This window comes from Pseudoliparis swirei, chromosome 9 (genome assembly GCF_029220125.1).
Source record: "Pseudoliparis swirei isolate HS2019 ecotype Mariana Trench chromosome 9, NWPU_hadal_v1, whole genome shotgun sequence".
Taxonomy (NCBI): Eukaryota; Metazoa; Chordata; class Actinopteri; order Perciformes; family Liparidae; genus Pseudoliparis; species Pseudoliparis swirei.
In genome coordinates this window covers 9,559,863-9,581,038 of record NC_079396.1, presented here as the reverse complement: position 1 = coordinate 9,581,038, position 21,176 = coordinate 9,559,863, and the positions used below count along the sequence as shown (strand labels likewise).

The window sequence follows — 21,176 nt, the reverse complement described above, 5'->3', positions numbered from 1 at the left end:
CTTTGTTGTTTGAGATTAAAGGCAATGAAACAAGGTATTTAGTGGGTTTGCAAGAGTTTCTGGTTACTTTGTGGTTAAAAAATGGCCGTTGTCTTTAAACCTGAGACTGTGTGGTTTTGTTTCTACAATGTGTGCCGGTATGGACAACAAAGATTAACGCTAGGCTTGGAGAAACATATCCTAGCTTTTTCACGAGTCATTAAACTCAAAATCGCAAAGAAATGCAACAGTCTGTCAACAAATCGAAGCATTCACTTGACAAAGCTATTATCAACTAAATTATACATCAAATCAAGGATTGTAATTGTCTGTTCGTTTTGTAATAATTTGAGTGTTGTTAAGAGATCTGTTCAAGCTTTCCATGATTTAAATTTGTGATCCTTTTAATATTCTACATTCCTGTTAGAAATAAAGTTTCTACATTTTTGTGAATACATGACTTCAGTAGTTCTTTCCTAAAACATTCTACTTGTTTGGTTTACTCAACCAACAAACATGGCCAACATAATATTACAATTATCTGAATACAGATCCTTAAAATTAATAAATTTTAAATAATCACACTGATATGCGCCAATGAAAGAGCCATTGTCTAACAAGGATTGCGTAATCCTGGTTGCCAGATTTGCAGCAGTGCAGAACCACAGTAGCGTCTCTTCAGTTGCATCAAGATTACCTTGAAATAACCCTCTTAGCACCCCCCACCGTCATGCTATCGGTGGCTTACAGGAGCCATAAGGAGGTTACTGTGAATCTTCATCAATTGGCAGTCCACAAAGGAAGGCAGTCAGCTGGTACACTTAATGGCATATACATAGATTTGTATTTATGGATAGTTATTTTTCTCAGATTTGGTGAATGTAAATTGCACAGCGTGTGGGGTCAATATTTTTAATACTTGATTAGTTATACAGTTTGTTTCACTTTTAATCTCCTAAGCTTGCACTCTGCACAAGGTCAAATATTTGCATTTACACATATGCAATTGTTAAGTCAACACTAAGTCCAGACAATGGAGAACATTCACAGTTATGACACAAGAAAAACTGTTAACTTTTTAGAATTCATAAATACGTCATTGTCTAGGAACCCATAAGAAAAGATTTAATTAAATCTAAAACTATACTATACAAAATGTGTACACGGTTGTGTAACTGTTTATAGTTGGTTCAAGCGGAGGTCTGCTCAGGCGTGACGTAGACATCCCATTCTCACCTGTATCCGCATCGAGACTGAATCAGAGTCGCAATGACAAATCAAGACCAACGGCGATCCACAAGCACAAAATACAAGTAGCTGATAAACTATTCCTTTAACATGCCAGTTGGCACCAACTACAAGCACATGCTTTCTCAAATATCATAATAACAAAGCGTCTACCTGACCTGTAAGTATCGACGTCAACAACCCTTTTTACTAACATTAGCCAGATAAACGTGAATTCATAACTTATTCCCTGAGGGAACCAACAACTCAACAACAATTTATATTGCAATATTATTGATCGTAATAGATGCTTGCCAGGCTATTGCAATGTATTGCCGACATCTTCTGGCTCACACTGATTTAATTTGTTGGCACAAAGAAAGACATAAACCTGCCACAAAAACTAATAACCTGTTTCACGCCTTTGGGCATAGGCGAGGTTACAGAACTTCATTTCTAACAGGATGGGTTTGAATCTTGTGCAGTTTGTATGTTTTCTCCATGTTCATCTGGTCTCCATTCAGTGCTGTAGTTACCTCTAAAACACATCCTCCGTTGTGTGGGCAGATGAATTCACTAATGATCTTAATGTGACTGATTTAAATACAAGTTAAATGAGCAGTACATAACAGTAACATTGCTTTGCTTAGAGGTTCAAAGAGCCCCTGATAAACTACCAACTCAACACTGCAATACTGCATACGGTACTAATTATTTGTGCATGTTCTTTTCCTGCTGATCATACAACATAGCTGGTATTGAATGGTGTCTATGACCCATTTTTAAGTACCAAACACAAGTACATCTTCAACGATGAAGAGTAGTAATCAACAGTTGCTCCGGTAGCAATACAACCCACAATTGAGCATTTCACTAATTATCATCTCACATCACAATTCTTCATAGAAAATCTGCACATTTTAGTTTTGAGGTTTTTTTTTCCTCTTCTGTAATTCCCGGGGGAATCATTAAAAATTAATTGTGTATATAATCTTACATGGGATAATGTTTTCCAGGGCAAGTGAAATGTCAGAGGAATGCAAACGTGTAATCTATCTTGTCAGGTGAAGATGAGAAATCCAAGATTGCTGCCCTCTTTCTCTCTCCCCACTCCACCTCCGATTACAGCCTGAAACAGAGAAAAAGATCCAGTTACCATTTGTATTGGCCATCTGCAAAAATGTCCTGGAAAACAGTGTCTTGTCCATTTAAAAGGCGTTATCTGAGTTGATAGAAATAGGAGAAGAGAACCTATTGTGTGTGTGTGTGTGTGTGTGTGTGTGTGAGAGAGAGTGTATGTGTGCTCTATTTGCTGTTGTGAGTTCATACATCTGTTTACACAGTACACTATATGCTCTATATACACACTTCCATAAAAGCCATTTGTCAAAGGTTTGACATTTGAGAATGTGTATGCTGCACTAATAAATTGAGCTAACGTTTCATTACAGTTTTTCTATGCAGGTGTTGTCCTGCTCTCTCCAGCATGTAGAGAGGTGTTATGCGAGACTGCAAGCATGAAGCACATCAATACCATCTTTGATTAAGGTTTTCAAAGCCCTTGACATAATTTCTTTAAGTATTAAAACCACCTTGAAACCCTAGGTAACTCAAGTTAAAGTGAGCAGGTTTATTGAGTGAATAACTTTGCAGAGTAAGACCATGGAAAAGCCAAATTACTGCAACGCAAATTGATGTAAGTATTTAAAATCTAGTGTTTAATGACTTTGTTTTACACATGTCAATTGTTTGATGCAATACATAACTGTGGGAAACGGTTTATTGCATTGAACATAAATTAAATTGTGTTTTCGGTTATTTGTGTTGTTCTAGCAATTTCAACTGTTATAGATAAAAATTCTTTGCTCACTGTCTCCGTCTCTCCCCTGACCCCTCTGGTTCTCGACAGGTTGATGAGGAGACTGCACGCCTGGCATCGCTGCCGGCCTGGAGAAGAGACATGATGAAGAAGAAAATGGACGAAGATAGGTGAGTAACGAAGCTGTGTTGCTCTGCACGTCCGTTTTTTTTGTCTTATCTTGTACCATTTTCATTATATCCTGGTGCCAGTAGGGAAAGATTGCGCTCATTGAGTTCAAATGTTTTAGTGTGTTTGGGTATCTCTTCACAAAGATAAACTCGGAGAAGAATGGGAGATTCATACTAAACTGACCAGTCTTTGTACCAATGTTTTTCTTATTTTCTGACATAGTCTAGGGCCACTTTATGAGGTGGACTGAGCCAATGTACCGTACCGGGGAAGTTTCTCTTTTAACTGGAGTTGAGTCTGAAGTATATTTAACAACAGGCTTGAAATGATACAGAGATTTATTCGGTGCTGATGCAACAGCATCACACAGTTCCTGCAGAGTTTTATCAATATTTTCTCATCTAAAGGTTGAGATATGGAGGATGTACATGATGCTGAAGTAAAGCGTATATGCCTGAGACAATCTTGATGATGAATACAGTGTAGGATAACACAGTATCTCGATGGAGGTATACGTGTTCTACTGTTATGATAAACAAATGTCTTAACAAGTTTATCTCTTTGTGTCCAATGTACTAAGTTTGACTAAGTGCCAAGAAAACATTTCTTGCAACATTACACCTCCATAATGTCCCATTTTTTCCTGATAGAATGGACCCATTGACACAACAGAAAGTGTATGTGTGTGTTGTGTGATCTTGCACTGTGAGAGGTCCTTCTACACAACACCACAACACGATCCATTTCATTCGCAGTATTGCATGCCTTGTTTTCCTTAAGATGAGTGGCCAGTGTCTATTTAGATGAGGATGATATTTTAAATCTAGGGTACCAGCACTGTGGTCTAAAAGTGTTTTGACTGGGGCATGCAGGTTTGGTCTACAGTGAGATGGCATTTATCTCAAGATGGCTTGATTATGAAAGCAGAACGTGAGATGTCTGGGAGAAAAGATGACAAATGTGTCCTATAACAACCTTCTATAAGATGCTTCAGTGTTGTATTAGACATCTGTTTAGAGAGATATCGCTTATTTATTGTATAGCGTATATAAGTGTTCCATTACAGTCATCTCCACCTACTGTTGATTGATCCGTTCTGTTTTCTTATTGTTTTACTTGCTTTGACTCATTTAATAACTTGTTGTTGCCGTTTAAAATATTCACACCTTTTCTTCTTGTGCTTATGTCCTCCTGATGTGACAAGGAACAACAACGGTAAGAAAAAAATATTTGTTCTACACGATTATGTGTCTATAGAACTAGTTTCTGTACTTTTTAAAACTGCACAAGAGAAAATACATTTTAAATGGTCAGATTATGTCATGGAGTGGTGATAAAGCCTGTGTGGATAAAACATTACAGTTAAACAGGGTTATTATATAGATGAATCAAACTGACACACTGTTAAACCACCGAAAACAACTCTTGGCCATATGTTTACTACATAACATATGTCCTTATCTATACTAACAGCAAAACATTATGAACTAGCTAAGCCTATGATAAAACCTGAAGAGGGATAAAAACAATGAATAGTTCAGAGGAAGCGGTGTGCCATTATCTTAACGTTAGTCACAAAACGGCTAACATCTCTTTTCTTCATGTTCGGCCTGCTTTTCTCACTGAAAAAATTAACCCTACTGAGGAATGAGACGGACAGGTTATCTTACATTAAAATATGTATGAATAAATAAAGATAAAACTACATTGCTGAGTCCTCAAAGTGATATCTATTTTCTCTCAAAGATGAGCTAAGAGGCCCGATCCTATGTATAGCTAGGCTCATGCTAACGCCATAAACTAGCTTAAAGTCACAACCACAACACTCACTTGTGTTGTCCAAAATCGACGAATCCAAAAGTTAATTGCTGTGTTTTAGTGAGGGCAGTTAACTTAGCATAGCTAACTGTTACTAGGGCTCGGTGTCACGGGTTCAATCAACTGCCGCAACAATATTAAGCGTTTTCCTAATTATTCCCACGTAGGAGTGACGTAATTTCACGATTTTTTTAGTTTTTCTTCACTCTGCTGACCTCAGTGCTTTTACACATTTGTCACAGCAGATATTTTCGGCAACTCTGAGCAAGAAACCACAGGTGAATGCGAATTGCTAAGATAAAAAAATGACTGCATTCCTGATGCACGCTGGCTCACTGTTATGGCTTTCTGGAACACTCCCGCCATGAAAAGTCATGTGTAGCTTACACATATATTATATGTTAGCTTCTGGTTATCATATTTTTACTATTTGTTATTTGCTTTCTGGAGCTATATGTAGGCTACAGAAGAATTTCCCAACACAATTGTACTGTGTATGGAATCCACTGTATTGCTAAAAGTAGCCTATATGTCCAGCACAATATACTTTTTTATGGTGAGAGTTTTGTCCTCCGGTTCCAGTGAAAATACATCTTAATGCAGCGTTTCACCATGACAGAGCTCCTGTGCATGTCCATAGTGTTTCCAGTTTGGTTTTGAAGATCTAGACTAACCAGCAGGGCGCACTGACCCACCACCAACTATGAGCCGGACTCCATCACTCAACATCAATGCCTGAACGCTATGCTCTTGTGGCTGAATGGGAGTTAATCCCTGTAGCATTTTAATGCCACAAGTTTTTTTAATGAGATGGTGTTGTCCAAACACTTTTGGCCATGCGGTGTAATAATAGAGACATGCATGACGAAGATGCACATTACAGAGGTAAACTCAAGTACTACTTGTATCTATAGTGTAATAAATAAACTGATTTAATGTGAGATAGTGTTTAGACCTATTAACAAATTCTCTTTTGAAGAAAACCTCACTAAAGCGTCCATTACAACTTTAAATTCAATATTTTGCTCGCCCTTTGTCCACCTTTCTCCATGGATGCATCTAGACAAGTGGAGCGGCAGGCCAAACAGGTGAAAGAGAAGGAGGAGAAGATGGAGCTAGAGCAACTACGGAACCTGGGTTACGACGAGACCAAGCTGGCCCCCTGGCAGCGACAGCTCATTCTGAAGAAAGGGGATGGAGCCAAACAGTGAACTGGGCCGTCTCTCTCTCCAATCCCCACCCTCACACACCACCCACCCCAAGGCCTTCACTGAACACCTCCCCATCCCCGATCCTCCACCCTGCACTGCACACTGGACAGTGGGGAGGAGCCTGTTCCCTCTGCACACTGTCTTCGACCTCCAGAAACACGGGACCATGTCGACCATTTGCTGCTGTCCACGTCGGCTTTGAGGCTCAGCGTGGGTGGCATAACGCACCACCCTCCCCTGGCAGTCTCCTTGACACAAACTCTTGTTCTATTAGTGCTAACAACAACTACAACTGCGCTGATTCTCCGCACTTAAAAACACTTTCTATACATACATGTGTCCTTTACTGTATTAAGGTTATTTGTAGTATCTAAACTCCCTTTCCTCTAGATCAATCGCAGCTATTTCCCATAGAAGAGTTATACAAACAAAGAGGTTTGTGATAGATTGAAAGGGGCTACTTGTGAGCATTTTGCCATGGGTAATTTCATGTCTATTTTCCCTCCATTAGCCATCCTCACCATGTAATAAATAGAAAAGTAACTATGTTTTAGGTGTGTCATCTGAAGGTAGCATGGACATACTCAGCAAATGCTTATTGAACCCTGAAGCAGCTATGGCACCCTATGTAGACAATATCATGTATTTATAATGTTACGTTCTTAGTCATGGGATTTTTTCAAGCGCTTTCTAAATGATTTAATTTTACTGCCAGAGTTGTAATCCTATCAATCCTCAAGCTAACTCTGTTTCTTTAGATAAGTGTGTTGTCATTTCTTCGTGGATTTGGAATATTGGTATATATGATATTTCGAATAATGTAAAGATTATCTAGCTGTGCAAATTTAATTTTACAAAATATCACTGGAAAAATGAACCAATTTAAATTTTTCTATGTGTGACCTAAATGTTAAGCTATTGTGATCATGAATGTGAATTGTTGCGTGGATGTGTTGCATTATGTGTATCGAGCATGTTGTCATGTATTATTAAGCACATTTGAACCCAGGTCCCTGGCATTTCAGTGAAAAACAGAAGACAAACAATGTTAGATCAATCCTTCTAGGTTTCCTTTTGGACATGGCCTTTCGTAAATAAAAAAACAAGATGCACATGTGACGAGCAGCATCCAGATGCCTCAACTGCACACAGAATATTTCAAAGGCAGAGAAAAGACCTCAGTTGGTCCTGCGTCCTGTTCCGGCCTTCGCCCCACTAACCTGCAGGATAAATCTTTGATGAGCAGATCTGCTTACAGAATATAGATTCTCATATTGCTCTCTGCCAGAAACAGGCGTAACATTAAAATGTACCTTTCCTTAGATAATGTCAGCTGTGTATTCATAATATGCAGTTGCAGGTGTGAAAAGTCCAGTTTCAATACATTTAATTATAATAAGATGAACCACACTTATCCATTGTACTATATAATTCACATTTGGGCAGATTCTTTTTAGATGACAGAAATGACACAAAGGGCTGATAATTATACAGCTAATTTGATTAATAATTTCTAAACTGTTACTTCCAGTTCCAGGTTTTCAAACATTCCTAGGATTCGCACATCAATGTGGGGTTAAATATTGAAATGTGGGAAAGCTTTATTGAGTGTATGTGAGTAACATTTGAAATGTTAGAATGAATCTGTGTCGGATGTCTCTTGCTGAGCATGACACATAAGTGTTCCCACACAATGGAAAATATTCTTTATGCTTAATACATTTATGTTGGATGTACATTTTCTCAGCGGTAGGGTATCAAGTCATGAAAGACGGGGTCCTGGTTGGGGAATCATTTGGAAATATTCAAATTCACTTTCATCGGATGCCATATGATGTTGAAATTAAAAATGATGTAAACATCATTGCCATTTGATTTTCTATATTTAAACTTTGTATATAGTGACCCTCTCAGATTGTTGTTTCATTGTTTCCATATTGCATTATATTACATGTCTCAGCCTTGCTTGAATAGAATGTTGGCTATTTCATGTATAATTATATTTTCAGACTGTTAAATGATGACAATAAATCTTTAATCACCAAACAACTTCAGAGTGTGAAGTTTACCTCAGAAACACAGAAACATTAAAATCATACAGTGCAATAAAAGCTCTAAAATAAATGTGACTTGAAGCTCATAATGTTGTTATTGAGGTTGATTCCCCTGAGATAATTGTGTGGACTATATTTGTGCTATTGTATTGGACTGAATTATAGAAGGATATTTATGCTTTAAAAAAACTGACATACTGTTTGTTACCTCCATTATCAGGAACATACGGCTTGAAAAGTAAGGGGATTACTTACCAGAAATGGAATTAAATGAATACTACTAAAATACCACTATTGTCAACATATGTGTCATAAGGAATAACTAAAAATAACGAATGAATAAACTAACAAAAAGGTGCTGCACAACCTACATGCAGAAGTGTTTCAGACCATTTTTACTTTTCTACTCGTTACTGCTTTCAAAGAATATGTATGACAGGAAAACTCAAACCAAAATGTCTGAAATGTAGGAAAACCTTTGAAACAATTATAATGTGCCATTCATTGTCTTCATGCGGTGTACTGTAAATTAATCAGTGACGACGCTGTAGTTCTTCCTATTTTTCACCAGGGGAGGGCAAAGAGCTATTTGTCACCAATCAGAAAGATAGGAAGTCAACAAACATCGGGAAAGTAAGAAACAGAAGTAAATTGATGGGCGATTTAAATAGTTAAAAAAATATATATATATCTTTTCGTATAAACAAAATAATTATAATATGTAGTCAGGTCAAAGTCAGTCCGGGGTTGTACAATGGATTTTAATTATAATTAATTTTGTTGTCAAAGTTTGTAAAGTAGTCGTGCGGAACTGAAACACAGATACATCCAAATTATGAAGCGGCTTTCCTGTGAAAAGTCAGCTTTCCCTCTCCCATTTTTCGATGATTGATTTACACTCACCTGTCGTGACGTAGGCAACGCGGCTTAATTAGACGCCTGCGAGCCGAGGAGGAAGTGAGTGGATCGGAAGAAAAATGAGCCCGAGTGGAGCGGAGAGGACCACGTCTGCTGCTGAAGTCGCACCGACAGCAGCTCGCTGACAACCCGCAGGACTCACTGGATAGTCTCGTTTACTAAGAAGATTTCTGTATGTGTGTCCGGTCAGCTCACACAGGTAAGGCAGCTGTTGAACTCAAGATGCGTTGAACCACGTTTCCCCGCACTGTTATGAACCATGGGAAAGCGGGGCCGACATTTTAGTTCCCACCTTAATCCGTCTGTTCCGCAGCGAAGTTATTGGAAAATTCAGACTGGGACTGGACAACAACAAAAAATGGACAAACCGTCCTGAATTTGTCTTTATATATTTATTTATTTATTTTACTGTCGGTGTTATAACAGTGTATTTTAAAAACTGCAGCTATAGCTATTGTTATATTCTCTGCCGAGACTGTCGCTATATAATGTTTTGTTTCTAAGAGCTAGGCCCTGTGTTCTGCACGGGACATTACACTCTTCGCACAGGGCAGACTAGAAGCATTTATCAGAGAAAAAGTGTGATTTATTTTTGATTACATCTTTCTTTTTTAATAGTTTCTGTGGCGCACATATTTTGTGGAGCAGGTCTTCAGTGTGCTTTTGTGTGGGCAAGTGCAGTGTGAGTGTGGGAGTGGGCGCTGAGTCACGGGTTGAGTCCCTTGCTATGAGTTTGAGGACGGACACAACTGGCTGACTGAGTGTGTGAGCGAGGAATTAGATCACGGGTTTGGCTCCCCTTCTTCGATGGGAAGAGATCTGGGGCCCCCACTGCAGGTCACTGGTGGTATTTGAGGGTCATCCAGAACTGTTTCCCCCATGTGTCCATGTCAGGTGCTGGTTTATACATGTTCCCTGCCTGTAGTCTGACTTTCATCTGTTTATTTGTCTATTTTCTTCAGACTCGTTCAATGTTGTAGGTGCTGAAGATTTCACTAGACCGGGCCGAGGTGACAGTGGGAGGACACCATGTCCCACCACCAGTTGGACAGCTACGAGGGCGACCAGGCCCCTCTAATTCTGGAGAACCACTTCTCCACAGAACTCCACATATCTGAGCCCGGTGATGACAGCCGCCAGCCGCAAAGCCCCCCCACAACCCAATCTGAAAAATCCCCTCCCCCGGAAGATATCGTAGACAGGGTGGTGGTATCTCCGCAGGTGGTCTTGAGCACCCAGAGTCCTGCAGCGCAGAAGGTTGGCACCCACCAGCTCATTCCCAAGAATTTAGCCAGCCGGCATAAGATCCGCCACCACACCACCGTGGTGACGTTCCCAGTGGGACTGGAGCACTCCACCGGCGGGACCCGGAGCCGGCACTCCACCCAGGGGCCAGATGTGTCCTGGGAGGATTATGACAGTGATGGAGACGGCTTTTCTTTGAGGAACAACCGCAGGAACAAGTCGTACAGAGCAGCTGTGACCAGCCTGGACATTGACGCCATGGCGTCGGGACGAGGGGCCGTAGATACGCTGAAACCTGTCAGAGAGGACAGAGCAGTCAGTCCCGGTCCAGCTCGCAGCCCTGGACGCAAGGTACAGGAAGGAGACCATTAATCTCATAGTTGACGAAATATGTTTGCAGTTGCAGATGGCGAATTAAAAAAAATATATATGTAAAGAAGTTTAATTTAGCGGTCGATCCGAAGCCACTGGCTAAATTAAAGTGGCGAGTTCAGTTCCAGTTATGATCTTCAGACCAACACAGAGCCCAGCTGATGCAGTGTTGTTCTTCCAATAGCCTCGTAGGTCCACGCCAGCATAGCCAACAGCATTGGCGGTGACTTCTGCCAAAATTCTCCTTTTGTCATGGTAGTGATGTCGTCTTTCCACAACTGTTTCCTATCTTCCACACCCAAGAGTGTTTTTAACAGAGTACACAGTACAATGCTTAAGGATTAAAGGAACAAGGCATCGCTGAAGAGAGAATGAGATGTTAGAAAGATGTAATCGTGAGTATTATTGAGGCACATGCATTCCACAGTGTGAAACTCAGGCTGCACTGCTGTCTCCCTCACAGCGAACCCTGGGGAGGAAGAGGAACCAGAATCAACGTGGATCCTTCAAAGATGGTATGTCCCCGATGTGTCACTCCGTCCACTTCTCTAAATGTGGCTATCAAACTACAAATAGATGGGAAATAACGGGGACATTTGTCTTTTTCTCTCATTGAAAATGATAACAATAACACATGGATACAATCTGTGACAGAGCTTAGAAAAGATCCCTTGAGGCAACAGGAGAGGACGGAACAGGAAACTGGATTATGTCTTGACTCTTGATGTCCTGTGCCTTCAGACAGTGTCACTTCTCCAAGTATGAGTTTGATTCATTTTCCAGGTATAATCAGTTGTTCTGTTGAGCTGATATCTCCCTGAGCTGCTGCTCAAAGAACAATCAGCTTTCACCTGCTCATTTCACTGAGAATCAAACCTGTGACCTGACTGGTCTCTGTATCGTTCCAGTGCCCACACACTACTTGCATTTTAAATCTAACTCCCAATCAGCTTTATTCCAAACGAATGCATTCGCACTTCCCACGCTTTAATTCTCAAAATGGCTCAAGTTATAATCTTGGCAGATTCTCAATCTGCTTTGTTCTTTCATTTATTTTTACACTCGACACTTATTTCAATTCATTCGACAGACTTGTAGGCGAATAACATCCGGATTTTGTGCATACGCCCATTGTGAGATAGATATTCCAGTTTAAAAACTGTGTATTTTCAACATTTTTAAATGTGTGCTGTTCATGAATGTGCAAAGCGTCTGCCCTGCTTCTCGAACTCATCGCACGCTGAGACTCCGAACTGAAACGTAAGCCGTGTTTGTCGATGTACTCCTCAGCTACTCCGCAACTCTACCAGGAGATCCGCGAGCAGGGGCTGCGCTCCACCAACCAGGACGAGCTGCTGGAAGACTTTGTGGTGGTGGAGCGTCCCGTGGAGGTGGAGGACCAGGGCATCGTGGTGAAGAGCTACCGGCCGGCACAGCTCACCTGGAGCCAGCTCCCTCAGGTGAACCTCCAACTGCACTGGCAATCGAAATAGAGATTGAGGGAAACCAAAAGGGGCCGCCTCGGACATCTGTGAAGGTGTTTGAATCGATGGTCGTACAAGTGTACACAAATATGACACCGTTTATATCAGAGCACTGACAGCTGACGTGTTTATCTTCCTCTCAAGTATCCTTCTGGCTCCTTAACTCCAGCTGCTGTCTAAAAAGCTTCTTGTATGTTTTTGCTGCTGCATAAGCTTCCACACTCCATGACCCCGTGCTGGCTAAGTTCGCTCTAGGTGTCAGAATACCCACCATGCTTTTTCTGACAGGCTGGAGTCGTTGACAATAGTTCTTTACGATTTAAAAAAAATTCGAACTTAAATATACAGCAGGATGTGGAGTAAAACGTTCATTTATCTTTTTATCTCGTCTGGAAGGTGAGGGATACGGGTATCCTGACATTGATCTCACCTCAGGAGAGAAAGAGACAAGAGGTAAGTGTGTGTGTGTGTGTGTGTGTGTGTGTGTGCATACCAAGTATGCCGACAGTAATGTCCTAGAAGGGGTTTAATGTGCTGCAGGACAGCTATGATGCAGCTCAACGGCAGAACGTGTTTCAGTTCTTGAAGATCTTAACAGAAACTCTTGTCACACTCACTGGTTAGAATTAGTCGCACAAGGAGAAGAACATATACCTGGCTTGTGTAACTGTTCACCAGACAGTAGACTTTAAACAATGCAATGCAACCATGCAACACGCTGCAATTCAAGTCAGCGGCAATGACAATATTTCAGCCCCAGATGTGAAGTTTTAATGTTCAGCAGTGGTCAGTTTCTGTTTTAATGTTATTTATTGTTTCTGTGTTTTTCCACCGAGTTGGAGGGTAACGCAGCCATAGCATGTGGTTACCATAGACGAGGTTAATTGAATAATTAAACTCTCTTGCAGTAATCATTGAAAGCTATCGCAATTTGTCACGCTCGTCAAACACAGGATCATACATTTCCCATAATGCAACTCAAAAGTATTCCCATAAAAACACACTTTTAATGAGTAATTCTGGCGTTTTATTAAATAACAGTGTGCTTATTTAAAAATACACTATACAGTCATATTGCTTTTCATCCCACAGGTTTAAACTCATATTTTGTGTCTAAAGGCTCGACTGAGCAGAAGTAGATGAAACACGTCGAGGGATAACAACAAAGCGGATGATCTCATTACAAACTAGAACGGGCACTCGGTAGAGCGCATACCTTTTGCATATCACAAGATTGGGCATTGAATTATGAACATTTTGGCATTAGTTGCATGCCAATTGGATAAAAATTGACCATGCTATGGTAAAAAGAAGATGTTGACCTTTTCATGACTTTGACCCGATCGATCCCAAAATCTAATCAAATGGTCCCCGGATAATAACCAATCATCCCACCAAATTGCATGCGATTCGGTTTAATACTTTTTGAGTTATGCGAGTAACACGCATACAAATAAATAAATACACAGCGATTCAAACATAACCTGCCGCATTTTCAATGCGAAGGTAAAAATAGCTCCCAGAAAGCCCAGAGTGCAGTCCGATACCATCGTTATAGAGTCACACTATCAGCTGGTGGATTTCTCTTGTTGTCGTGTGTCTTCACAGGCAGCGTCCATACCAAAGGTCCACCCCGTGTGCGCCGCTGCCCTTGGATACAGCCGCACCCTGCCAGTGTGCTCCCACTCGCTCTGTGTGCTGAGCTCTTGCTCTTTTGAACCTTCAGGGTTTCGTTCCAGCGCCCCGGCGCTGTGCTCCGGATTGGCAGCCGGCCATGGCAACTTTAACGCTACTTTTTTAGGGACATGAAAGCATATTCCGGAGATTTGAGGCCAAGTGAAATGAACTAAACCTACTGCTCCTCTGGCGTGCACGCTGTGATATTAGGAAGAGGTGACCTCTGAAAAAAATGTCTCCCCATGTTGGCTCAGACGGAGCCGAGTTTTACCGGGTCCACCAGGCGCTGCCATCATGTACGGCTCTTTAGTGACGGTTTGTGCTGTTGGCGGGAGGTTTTCAGGAAGTAGTGATCTTGATTCAGCTTAGCTCGTGCCCTTTGCTCCCGCCTGCGCCACCTCGCCTTTACAGGATGTGAAGGGGCGTTGGATCACCACAGCCAGCAGAGGTTAAATAGGCCCTCCCTTTCAAAAATAATCATCGTGTAAAATAACTAATTCCACGATGCGACAAATTGCCGATGTGTTTTGTTGTCTGCTCGTATATATGCTTCTGATTTATGGATACTTTGGTCAACATTCTTCACATTCACACTTATTTGGTTGCGTGTGTGGTCATTTGACAGGCCATTTTTGAGATCCTCACATCGGAGCACTCGTACCTGCACAGCCTGGGCATCCTGGTGCGTCACTTCAAGAGCAGCGAAGCTCTGAGGAAAACGATGACGGCGACCGAGTACCATCACCTCTTCTCCAACATCTCTGTCATTCAGGAGGTCAGCAAGCGGTGGGTGCAACAGGGTCTTACTGGTCTCGTAAACAGGATCTGATCTTTACATTACATGTCATTTAGCAGACGCTTTTATCCAAAGCGACTTACAATAAGTGCATTCAACCAAGAGTAAAATCTAAGAACAACAAGAATACAGAAAGTAGCATTTCCTCAACATAGTCGAATCTCTGCATACAGTCTCCAGATTCACATGGGGCTGCACATTGAGTGTTTCTTTGTCATACAGTTGACCTTGAGGTGGGTTTGAAGCAGAACATGGGTTGTGTTTTAGTTTCAGGTGGAGTATTTGTCCTTCCCTTGTCTTCTGGATCCTGTAGGCTCCATCAACATGTTAATACACGCTAGCCAAACCGGTTCGACTGCTCCCGGGCTTTTAGATGATAACGCGCTCGAGAGCCGCCGGTTGTTTTGTGCATTGCTCGCGACATATATCTGAATGGAAAGAGAGAGTTCTAGCAGCAAGAGAAGACGGGTCTTTCTTTTCTTTGTTTACAAGTAAAACCGGTTGCTGGAACTAGAAGGCAGAGTGTTTCCCAGGAGCTCCTGTGTGGGATCACTTGCAGTATCTGTGTGTGAATGTTTGTACTGCCATAGCTTCCTGGGTTGGGCTGCTCTCCAGGTGTCATTTTACTTCTTTTTGTCCAAAAGGCTCTCAGCGAGGGCAGGGCTGAAAGTCCTGGTTATTGTTAGAGTAATGCTAATAATGGAAGGCCTGTACAATGCTTCAGCAGAAGGGTTCACCTGGGTCTTATAGTAGAACATTACATTTAGCATAGATTTAGTATTTTAATGTACTGGCAGCTTGAAATGATTTTCAGAGTCCATTGAATTAAATAAAGGACACCTTTTTTTGTTTTCAAAATGATCGACTCAAACTTCTCCCAGGGACACAATTGTTACAGAATGAAACTTTAAAAAAAAAAAAAACTTCATTTAAAAGGGACATAACCCTGTAATAAACCCTAATACATACAGTTGATGTCCGAGCCAGATTTAAATTCAGTTTATTTTGTATAGCCCAATATCACAAATTACAAATTTTCCTCAAAGGCTTTACAATCTGTACACATACGAAATCCCTGTCCCAGGATCTCACATTGGATCAGTACTTAAAATTGTCGCTCAGATTGGATTGCGGTAGATTTGGTATTGAAATGAGACCGCTGATGAATAAATCTGCATGTTGATTCTGCGAGTGTCATTGTCACTTCCGAACAACCAGAAGTTCCCACGTCCAGTTGGGCCTGAACGCACTCTGCTCAGGTAATCGGTCTGTGGGAGGAGAAACGCAGCCCGTTCCACTTCTTCCCTACACCTCCCCCTTCTCTCTTTAATTTTCAGGTTTTTTGAGGACCTTGAGCGGCGTCACCATGACAACCCAGTGATCCGGGACATTAGCGATATTGTTCAGAACCACGCTGCCCACCACTTCGATCCCTACATCGTGTACTGCTCCAACGAGACGTTCCAGCAGAGGACACTGCAGAAGCTGCTGTGAGTAGCGGAACAAACTGGAACAACCTGTGTTCACGCAGAGTGAGCTGAACTTTCCCCGTTCTGTTTCCGTCTGTCAGGGCCAGTAACACGGCGTTCAAAGAGACCCTGAAGCAGATTGAAGGGAGCAGCGATTGTGGCGGCCTGCCCATGATCTCCTTCCTGATCCTTCCCATGCAGAGAGCCACCAGACTCCCACTGCTGCTGGATGTCAGTTTAACCTTTTTTCTTTCTTGCATAAATAAGTAGTTGGTCAACGCGTAGCTGCCGAAAATAGGATGCTAAGGACCACATTTTATGTTTTTTTTTCCCTCCTTTCCAATGTAGGTATGCATTCAGCACATTATTTCCAAGTTCATCAATCGGCCGTCAAAAAACAATTTGAATTGAGTTATTCATTTAAGCTGGTAAAGCTGTGCACCTATAATACAAATCAAAGGGCATTAAAAACGTATGTATCATAATAGCAGCTATAATCACAGCTATAATGTAGCATGTATAAGTGCATATATATATATGTGTGTGTATGTATGTATACCTGAGTTAATGATATGTTATTATTATTTCCTTTGTAAACTCCAGATTCGGCTTCTTAGGATGTACAGTGGTACTAACTAAGTCTCATACATTTTGTTCTCTCCTCACAGACAATCTGCCAGAAGACTCCAGATAAGACCGCGGAGTACTTTGCTGCTGTTTGGGCTCTGCACGCCATCAGCAAGGTAGAGAGCTCCGAGAGAGCGTCATCTCTTCGTCCCCATCTCGCTCTTGAGAGTGGACAATGAAGTCGATGTGTGTTTAAGTTCCCCATTATCATTATGTCCTCGATGTGAATTCAACAGTTGGTCACCAGCTGCAATGATGGGGCTCAGCGGATGGAGAGGACCGAGCAGATGTACACCATCCAGAAACAGATGGATTTTGGTAAAATCAAAGTACGTTTTGTTTCTGCTCAGACGCCTTCAAGGAAAGTGAGCACAGAGTTCACAGGGCTTGACTTATTGGGCCTGATGACGGCCGTGGATGTAGACGGAAAGAAGCCAGGAACGTAACGGAACCTGGATGACGATTTGGACTGATTCCCGTCACGGCGCCGTGACGCAGACTCGGTGAACCGACCTGGACTGACGGCGATAACTCTTGTGACCTCACAGCCATTTCCTCTGGTGTCGGCGTCTCGCTGGCTGAAGAAGCGCGGTGAGCTGGCCTTCAGCACCGAGGAGCTCAGCATCTGGAGGGCGTTCAGCAGCAAGAGCTACTACCTGTTCCTCTTCAACGACGTGCTGATCGTCACCAAGAAGAAGAGGTCAGCGGGACCGTTTGAATATTTTACACTTTAATTCTATATTCATATTTTGTGGGGGGGAGGAGGGGAGCTTTTTATTCAACTTTAAACTGACAGTGTCTGCAAAATAACCTCCAGTATATCAACTTACTCAATATTTAGGAGGTTGAGTAGTCTGTCGTGAGAGATGAAGTCACCAGAGCAAGAAGCTGATAGTCGCTCTCGTTTGAGATGAAAGAGCCTCGGAGGGCATCGGCCGCCAGACGAGACCGACTTGAGAAGCACGACCAGATGTTGAAGCGTTTCAGGAGCTCTGTGCGTGTTTCTCCGTGACTTTGGGTCCAACTGCTGGCAGGCGAGAAACGTGAGGAATGGCGTGAAATGACAAGAGGAAGGAGACAGAAGAAGAGAGCATGGATGTGGTGCGTGCATACTTGAGATTCTTCAATCTTGCGTTGAGCAGGGCAGCTCAACGGACTCAGCGCTCTGTTTTGAGTTAGGGAGAAAGCAAACAATGTCAACACAAGGAAGGAGCTGCCCACAACACTGGAGTCAGTCTCAGGGGTTGTTAAGTTGACACTGGGACCCAGTCCTCAGGTGATAATGTCCAGGAAGTGCTTTTGGCAGATGGTCAAGGAATGTAGTTTGAACACGCATGCACAAAAGTAAAATAGTGTCGAGGTTCAGCGACGGTGTTCTGTGCCGACGGGTCATTTCAAAATCCAAATATGTCTGTGACTGTCCCTGCACAGTTTGATCAAAGCGAAACCTCCAAATAGAAGTTTTGAGTATAAATCGGTTGTTTTCTCCAGCGAGGAGAGCTTCGTGGTGATGGACTACGCCACTCTGGAGAACGTGGAGGTGGAGGTCGGGGAGGAGGCAGAAGGACGAACGACTTCGCCTGCCAAGAACAGCTACTATCTCTCCTTCAAGCTGCAGATGAGCAGGAACAGTGAGGGCCGAGCGGAGCAGATCAGCCTGGTGGCCGAGTCCAGGTAACACGCGCCCGGCCACAAGCTGGACATCAGTCCAGTTGTTATTCCTGGAAGTAATGAGAATATCGTGATGGACTCTTTACTTCATCATTTCGTCCGGAGGCAGGGACACTAGTCATTTTGCTGAACATCTGATCTTCTGTCACATTCTGGTTCATACACGCTCTTGCTATCTGTTATTTTACTGATGATCATGGGTAAGGTGCCATCTGGGAAACGTAGTCTTGTTGGGAAAATAAACAACTGACAGTTGACTTCTTCTAAATACGACTGTTGTTGGGTCACTGAATGTAATTTTAGGATGTTATTAGGCGAGAAGTTAGTAGTTTAAAAATCAAATCTGTGATGAGTTTGTTATGATTCAGCTTAATAAAGATATGCGCCGGAGATATGAGGTTCTGCTCGCTCAGTGAGCTCCGCAGCGCTGGGCGGTCAGCGCACTGTGTGGCCGCTGAGGACTTCGGCAGGACTTTTTTTAAATGCTCCGCTGGCTCTGTCTCCGTAGCGGTTAAACATGAGAGATAATTCGGTTTGGAGGATCAAAGTTTATTATTTATTCACAGATAACGTTAAATCAGTTTGACAGGGTTCAAATTCATAACTTAATATTTTAATTAAACTTTAAAGTTGAACTATATAGACAATTGTTTGCAATTTTGTATATATATATCCACACACAATTCAAACTAGAAAAAAATTATATTAAGTATAAGGAAAAAAGCAGGGTTATCATATTTAGTTTGACTGTAAAAAATAATTATTAAAGAGAGTAAATTCATGAGCAAGAACAGCTGATGTGGTGACATCAAGTCAGCTGCTGTTCCAATTGCAGAAAGACCGTCCTCCCGTCCTTAGGAGTCTGGACACAAAGTCCAAACTCCAAAAGTACAGAAGTGTACTCGGCTTCCTTGGAATTGATAAACGGCCGTAGACGTGTAGTTGCTACTAAGTAGTACATGGAGAGAGACCGCTTGTGCAAACCAGATCTGATGTTTTGTTTCTGGCTCCCTCTACTGACGGACGTTTTAATGGCAACCTTATTAAATGCTCCCATGCATGGAGTCCATTCCTGAGAAACAGACTTCTTGTGTTCAAAATGCAACACTCGCTCTGGAGTCATGCGTTTTCTTTGTCTCTGGCGTAGGGTGGACCGGGCTCGCTGGATCGTTGCTCTGACCGAACACAAGCAGGCAGGAGTCGTTACTTGTAGAGACGGTAAGTCGCATGCTTTATTTACCAAGGGAGTCGTTCTTAGAGTTCTGAGCTTGATCAGTTTTTAGTCCGGGCACGCCATTTGTAAATGATTTTTTTTCTTTTATGGAAGGCAGATGGTTCGCTTTCATTTTCCATTTATAATGCAATCTTATTGAGAGCTGAATAAATCATTTTCCAGATGTTATTTCTCAATGTTGTCATAATCTACGTGAAGCCTAACTTTGGGTTTGCGATGACCTAAACACACAGATAGCGCATTCACTCACGTGGCACTTAGTTCCTATTTGTGTAGTGGCAATTGTTTTAAAAGATATTTGACATTGTTATCAAAGGGTGTGCCTTTCCCGGATAAATGACACCTACCAGGAAGTAATGTGCTCTAGATATTAATCGGTGTGGCACAGGTTTGTTACAGGAAGAAATGGTTTGATTCTTGGCAAAGATGAACCACGTATAGTGCTTCAAAGCAGAAAACGGGGAAGCAGTCGGTTAAAATCTTTGATTTCATGAATTGCATTATGGGAATGTTTTTCAGGTCTTCCACAGTACGAGGCCAACAAAACCTACATGCCAAAAGAGCTCGATGAGTTGGGTCTGAAACAGGCTGAGCTCGTCATTGTGTTGCAGAAAGAGGAAGGTGTGTGGCAGCTTCTATCGGCTCGATCGTCCGGATTTAAAGGAATGCAGGAGTGCTGCACTAACCTTCTGCTCTTCCTAGGCCTGTGCTATGGGGAGAGAATGAGAGATGGAGAGAGAGGCTGGTTTCCTGCTACTTGTGCCACAGAGATCACCAACCTCACGGCCATCGAGAACAACATGCAACGCATGAAGCGCCTGCGCAAAGAGACCAACGTTTGAGACTCAATGTACCAAGGGTGGACAAAATAACAAACACCTTCCGGTAAATCGGTGACTGTTTGTCCCAGTCGTCGGTCAACACACAATGTGAACATGAGGTTCCAGGGTTGCGTCCATGTTGTCCAAACCAATTTAAAGACATTACCATCAGGTTAAATCTGTATGAAAAGGTGTTTTTGTCCACCTGTGCCAATAAAGAATGGACATTTGCAATAGCTGGACTTCAGGCAGACTTCACTGAACACTCATATTACTGTAGTAAGAAAAATGAGCCTGAGTCCTAAGTTTTAATAAATCTAGGAGCTGCAAAGTTTAATTTGTATATATGTAAGAGAAGTTGCTTCAAATGTATGCTTACTAAGCTCAAGATGCGTGACTTTGCATTTCTAGTGTATTTCATTGCGTTTGTCATTTCAAGATGCTGCATTGGGTTTCTTTAACAATAAGGAAATTTAGAAATGTGACTTAAATTCAGTTTGACACTTAATGTGTCAATTATCACTGTATTGTACAAGATTTGTCTGTTTGCATTTGAAATAAAATTAACTGAAAAAAGTTAATA

General features: G+C 41.9%; 2 protein-coding genes across 3 annotated transcripts in view; both read left to right on the top strand.

Annotated features, from left to right (window-relative positions):
• espn (espin) overlaps positions 1-8,349 on the top strand; it is a 40,292-nt gene extending 31,943 nt beyond the window's left edge. For both annotated transcript variants that reach the window (XM_056424038.1, XM_056424036.1), the window contains 3 exons: positions 3,116-3,195; positions 4,391-4,411; positions 6,078-8,349. In XM_056424038.1, coding sequence (XP_056280013.1) covers positions 3,116-3,195; positions 4,391-4,411; positions 6,078-6,225 — 249 coding nt within the window. In that variant the 3' untranslated portion in view covers positions 6,226-8,349. The remainder of the gene's footprint in view (positions 1-3,115; positions 3,196-4,390; positions 4,412-6,077) is intronic.
• A 775-nt stretch (positions 8,350-9,124) lies between these two features.
• arhgef16 (Rho guanine nucleotide exchange factor (GEF) 16) lies at positions 9,125-21,174 on the top strand. Its single transcript, XM_056424039.1, has 15 exons — positions 9,125-9,396; positions 10,160-10,793; positions 11,278-11,329; positions 12,105-12,274; positions 12,695-12,751; positions 14,601-14,761; positions 16,109-16,261; positions 16,342-16,471; positions 16,909-16,983; positions 17,104-17,196; positions 17,416-17,567; positions 18,359-18,541; positions 19,686-19,756; positions 20,292-20,393; positions 20,475-21,174. Exons 2-15 carry the CDS (start codon positions 10,227-10,229, stop codon positions 20,612-20,614), a joined length of 2,106 nt encoding a protein of 701 aa, XP_056280014.1. The 5' UTR covers positions 9,125-9,396; positions 10,160-10,226; the 3' UTR covers positions 20,615-21,174.
• The last annotated feature ends 2 nt before the right edge of the window (positions 21,175-21,176 follow it).

What these genes read in the sequence shown, in the direction of transcription:
- arhgef16 (XM_056424039.1), top strand. Translation starts at nt 10,227, where the DNA reads ATGTCCCACCACCAGTTGGACAGCTACGAGGGCGACCAGGCCCCTCTA. An exon ending in ATCGTCACCAAGAAGAAGAG is followed by an intron (nt 17,568 to 18,358) that starts GTCAGCGGGACC and finishes TGTTTTCTCCAG; the next exon opens with CGAGGAGAGCTTCGTGGTGA. An exon ending in AGCCTGGTGGCCGAGTCCAG is followed by an intron (nt 18,542 to 19,685) that starts GTAACACGCGCC and finishes TCTCTGGCGTAG; the next exon opens with GGTGGACCGGGCTCGCTGGA.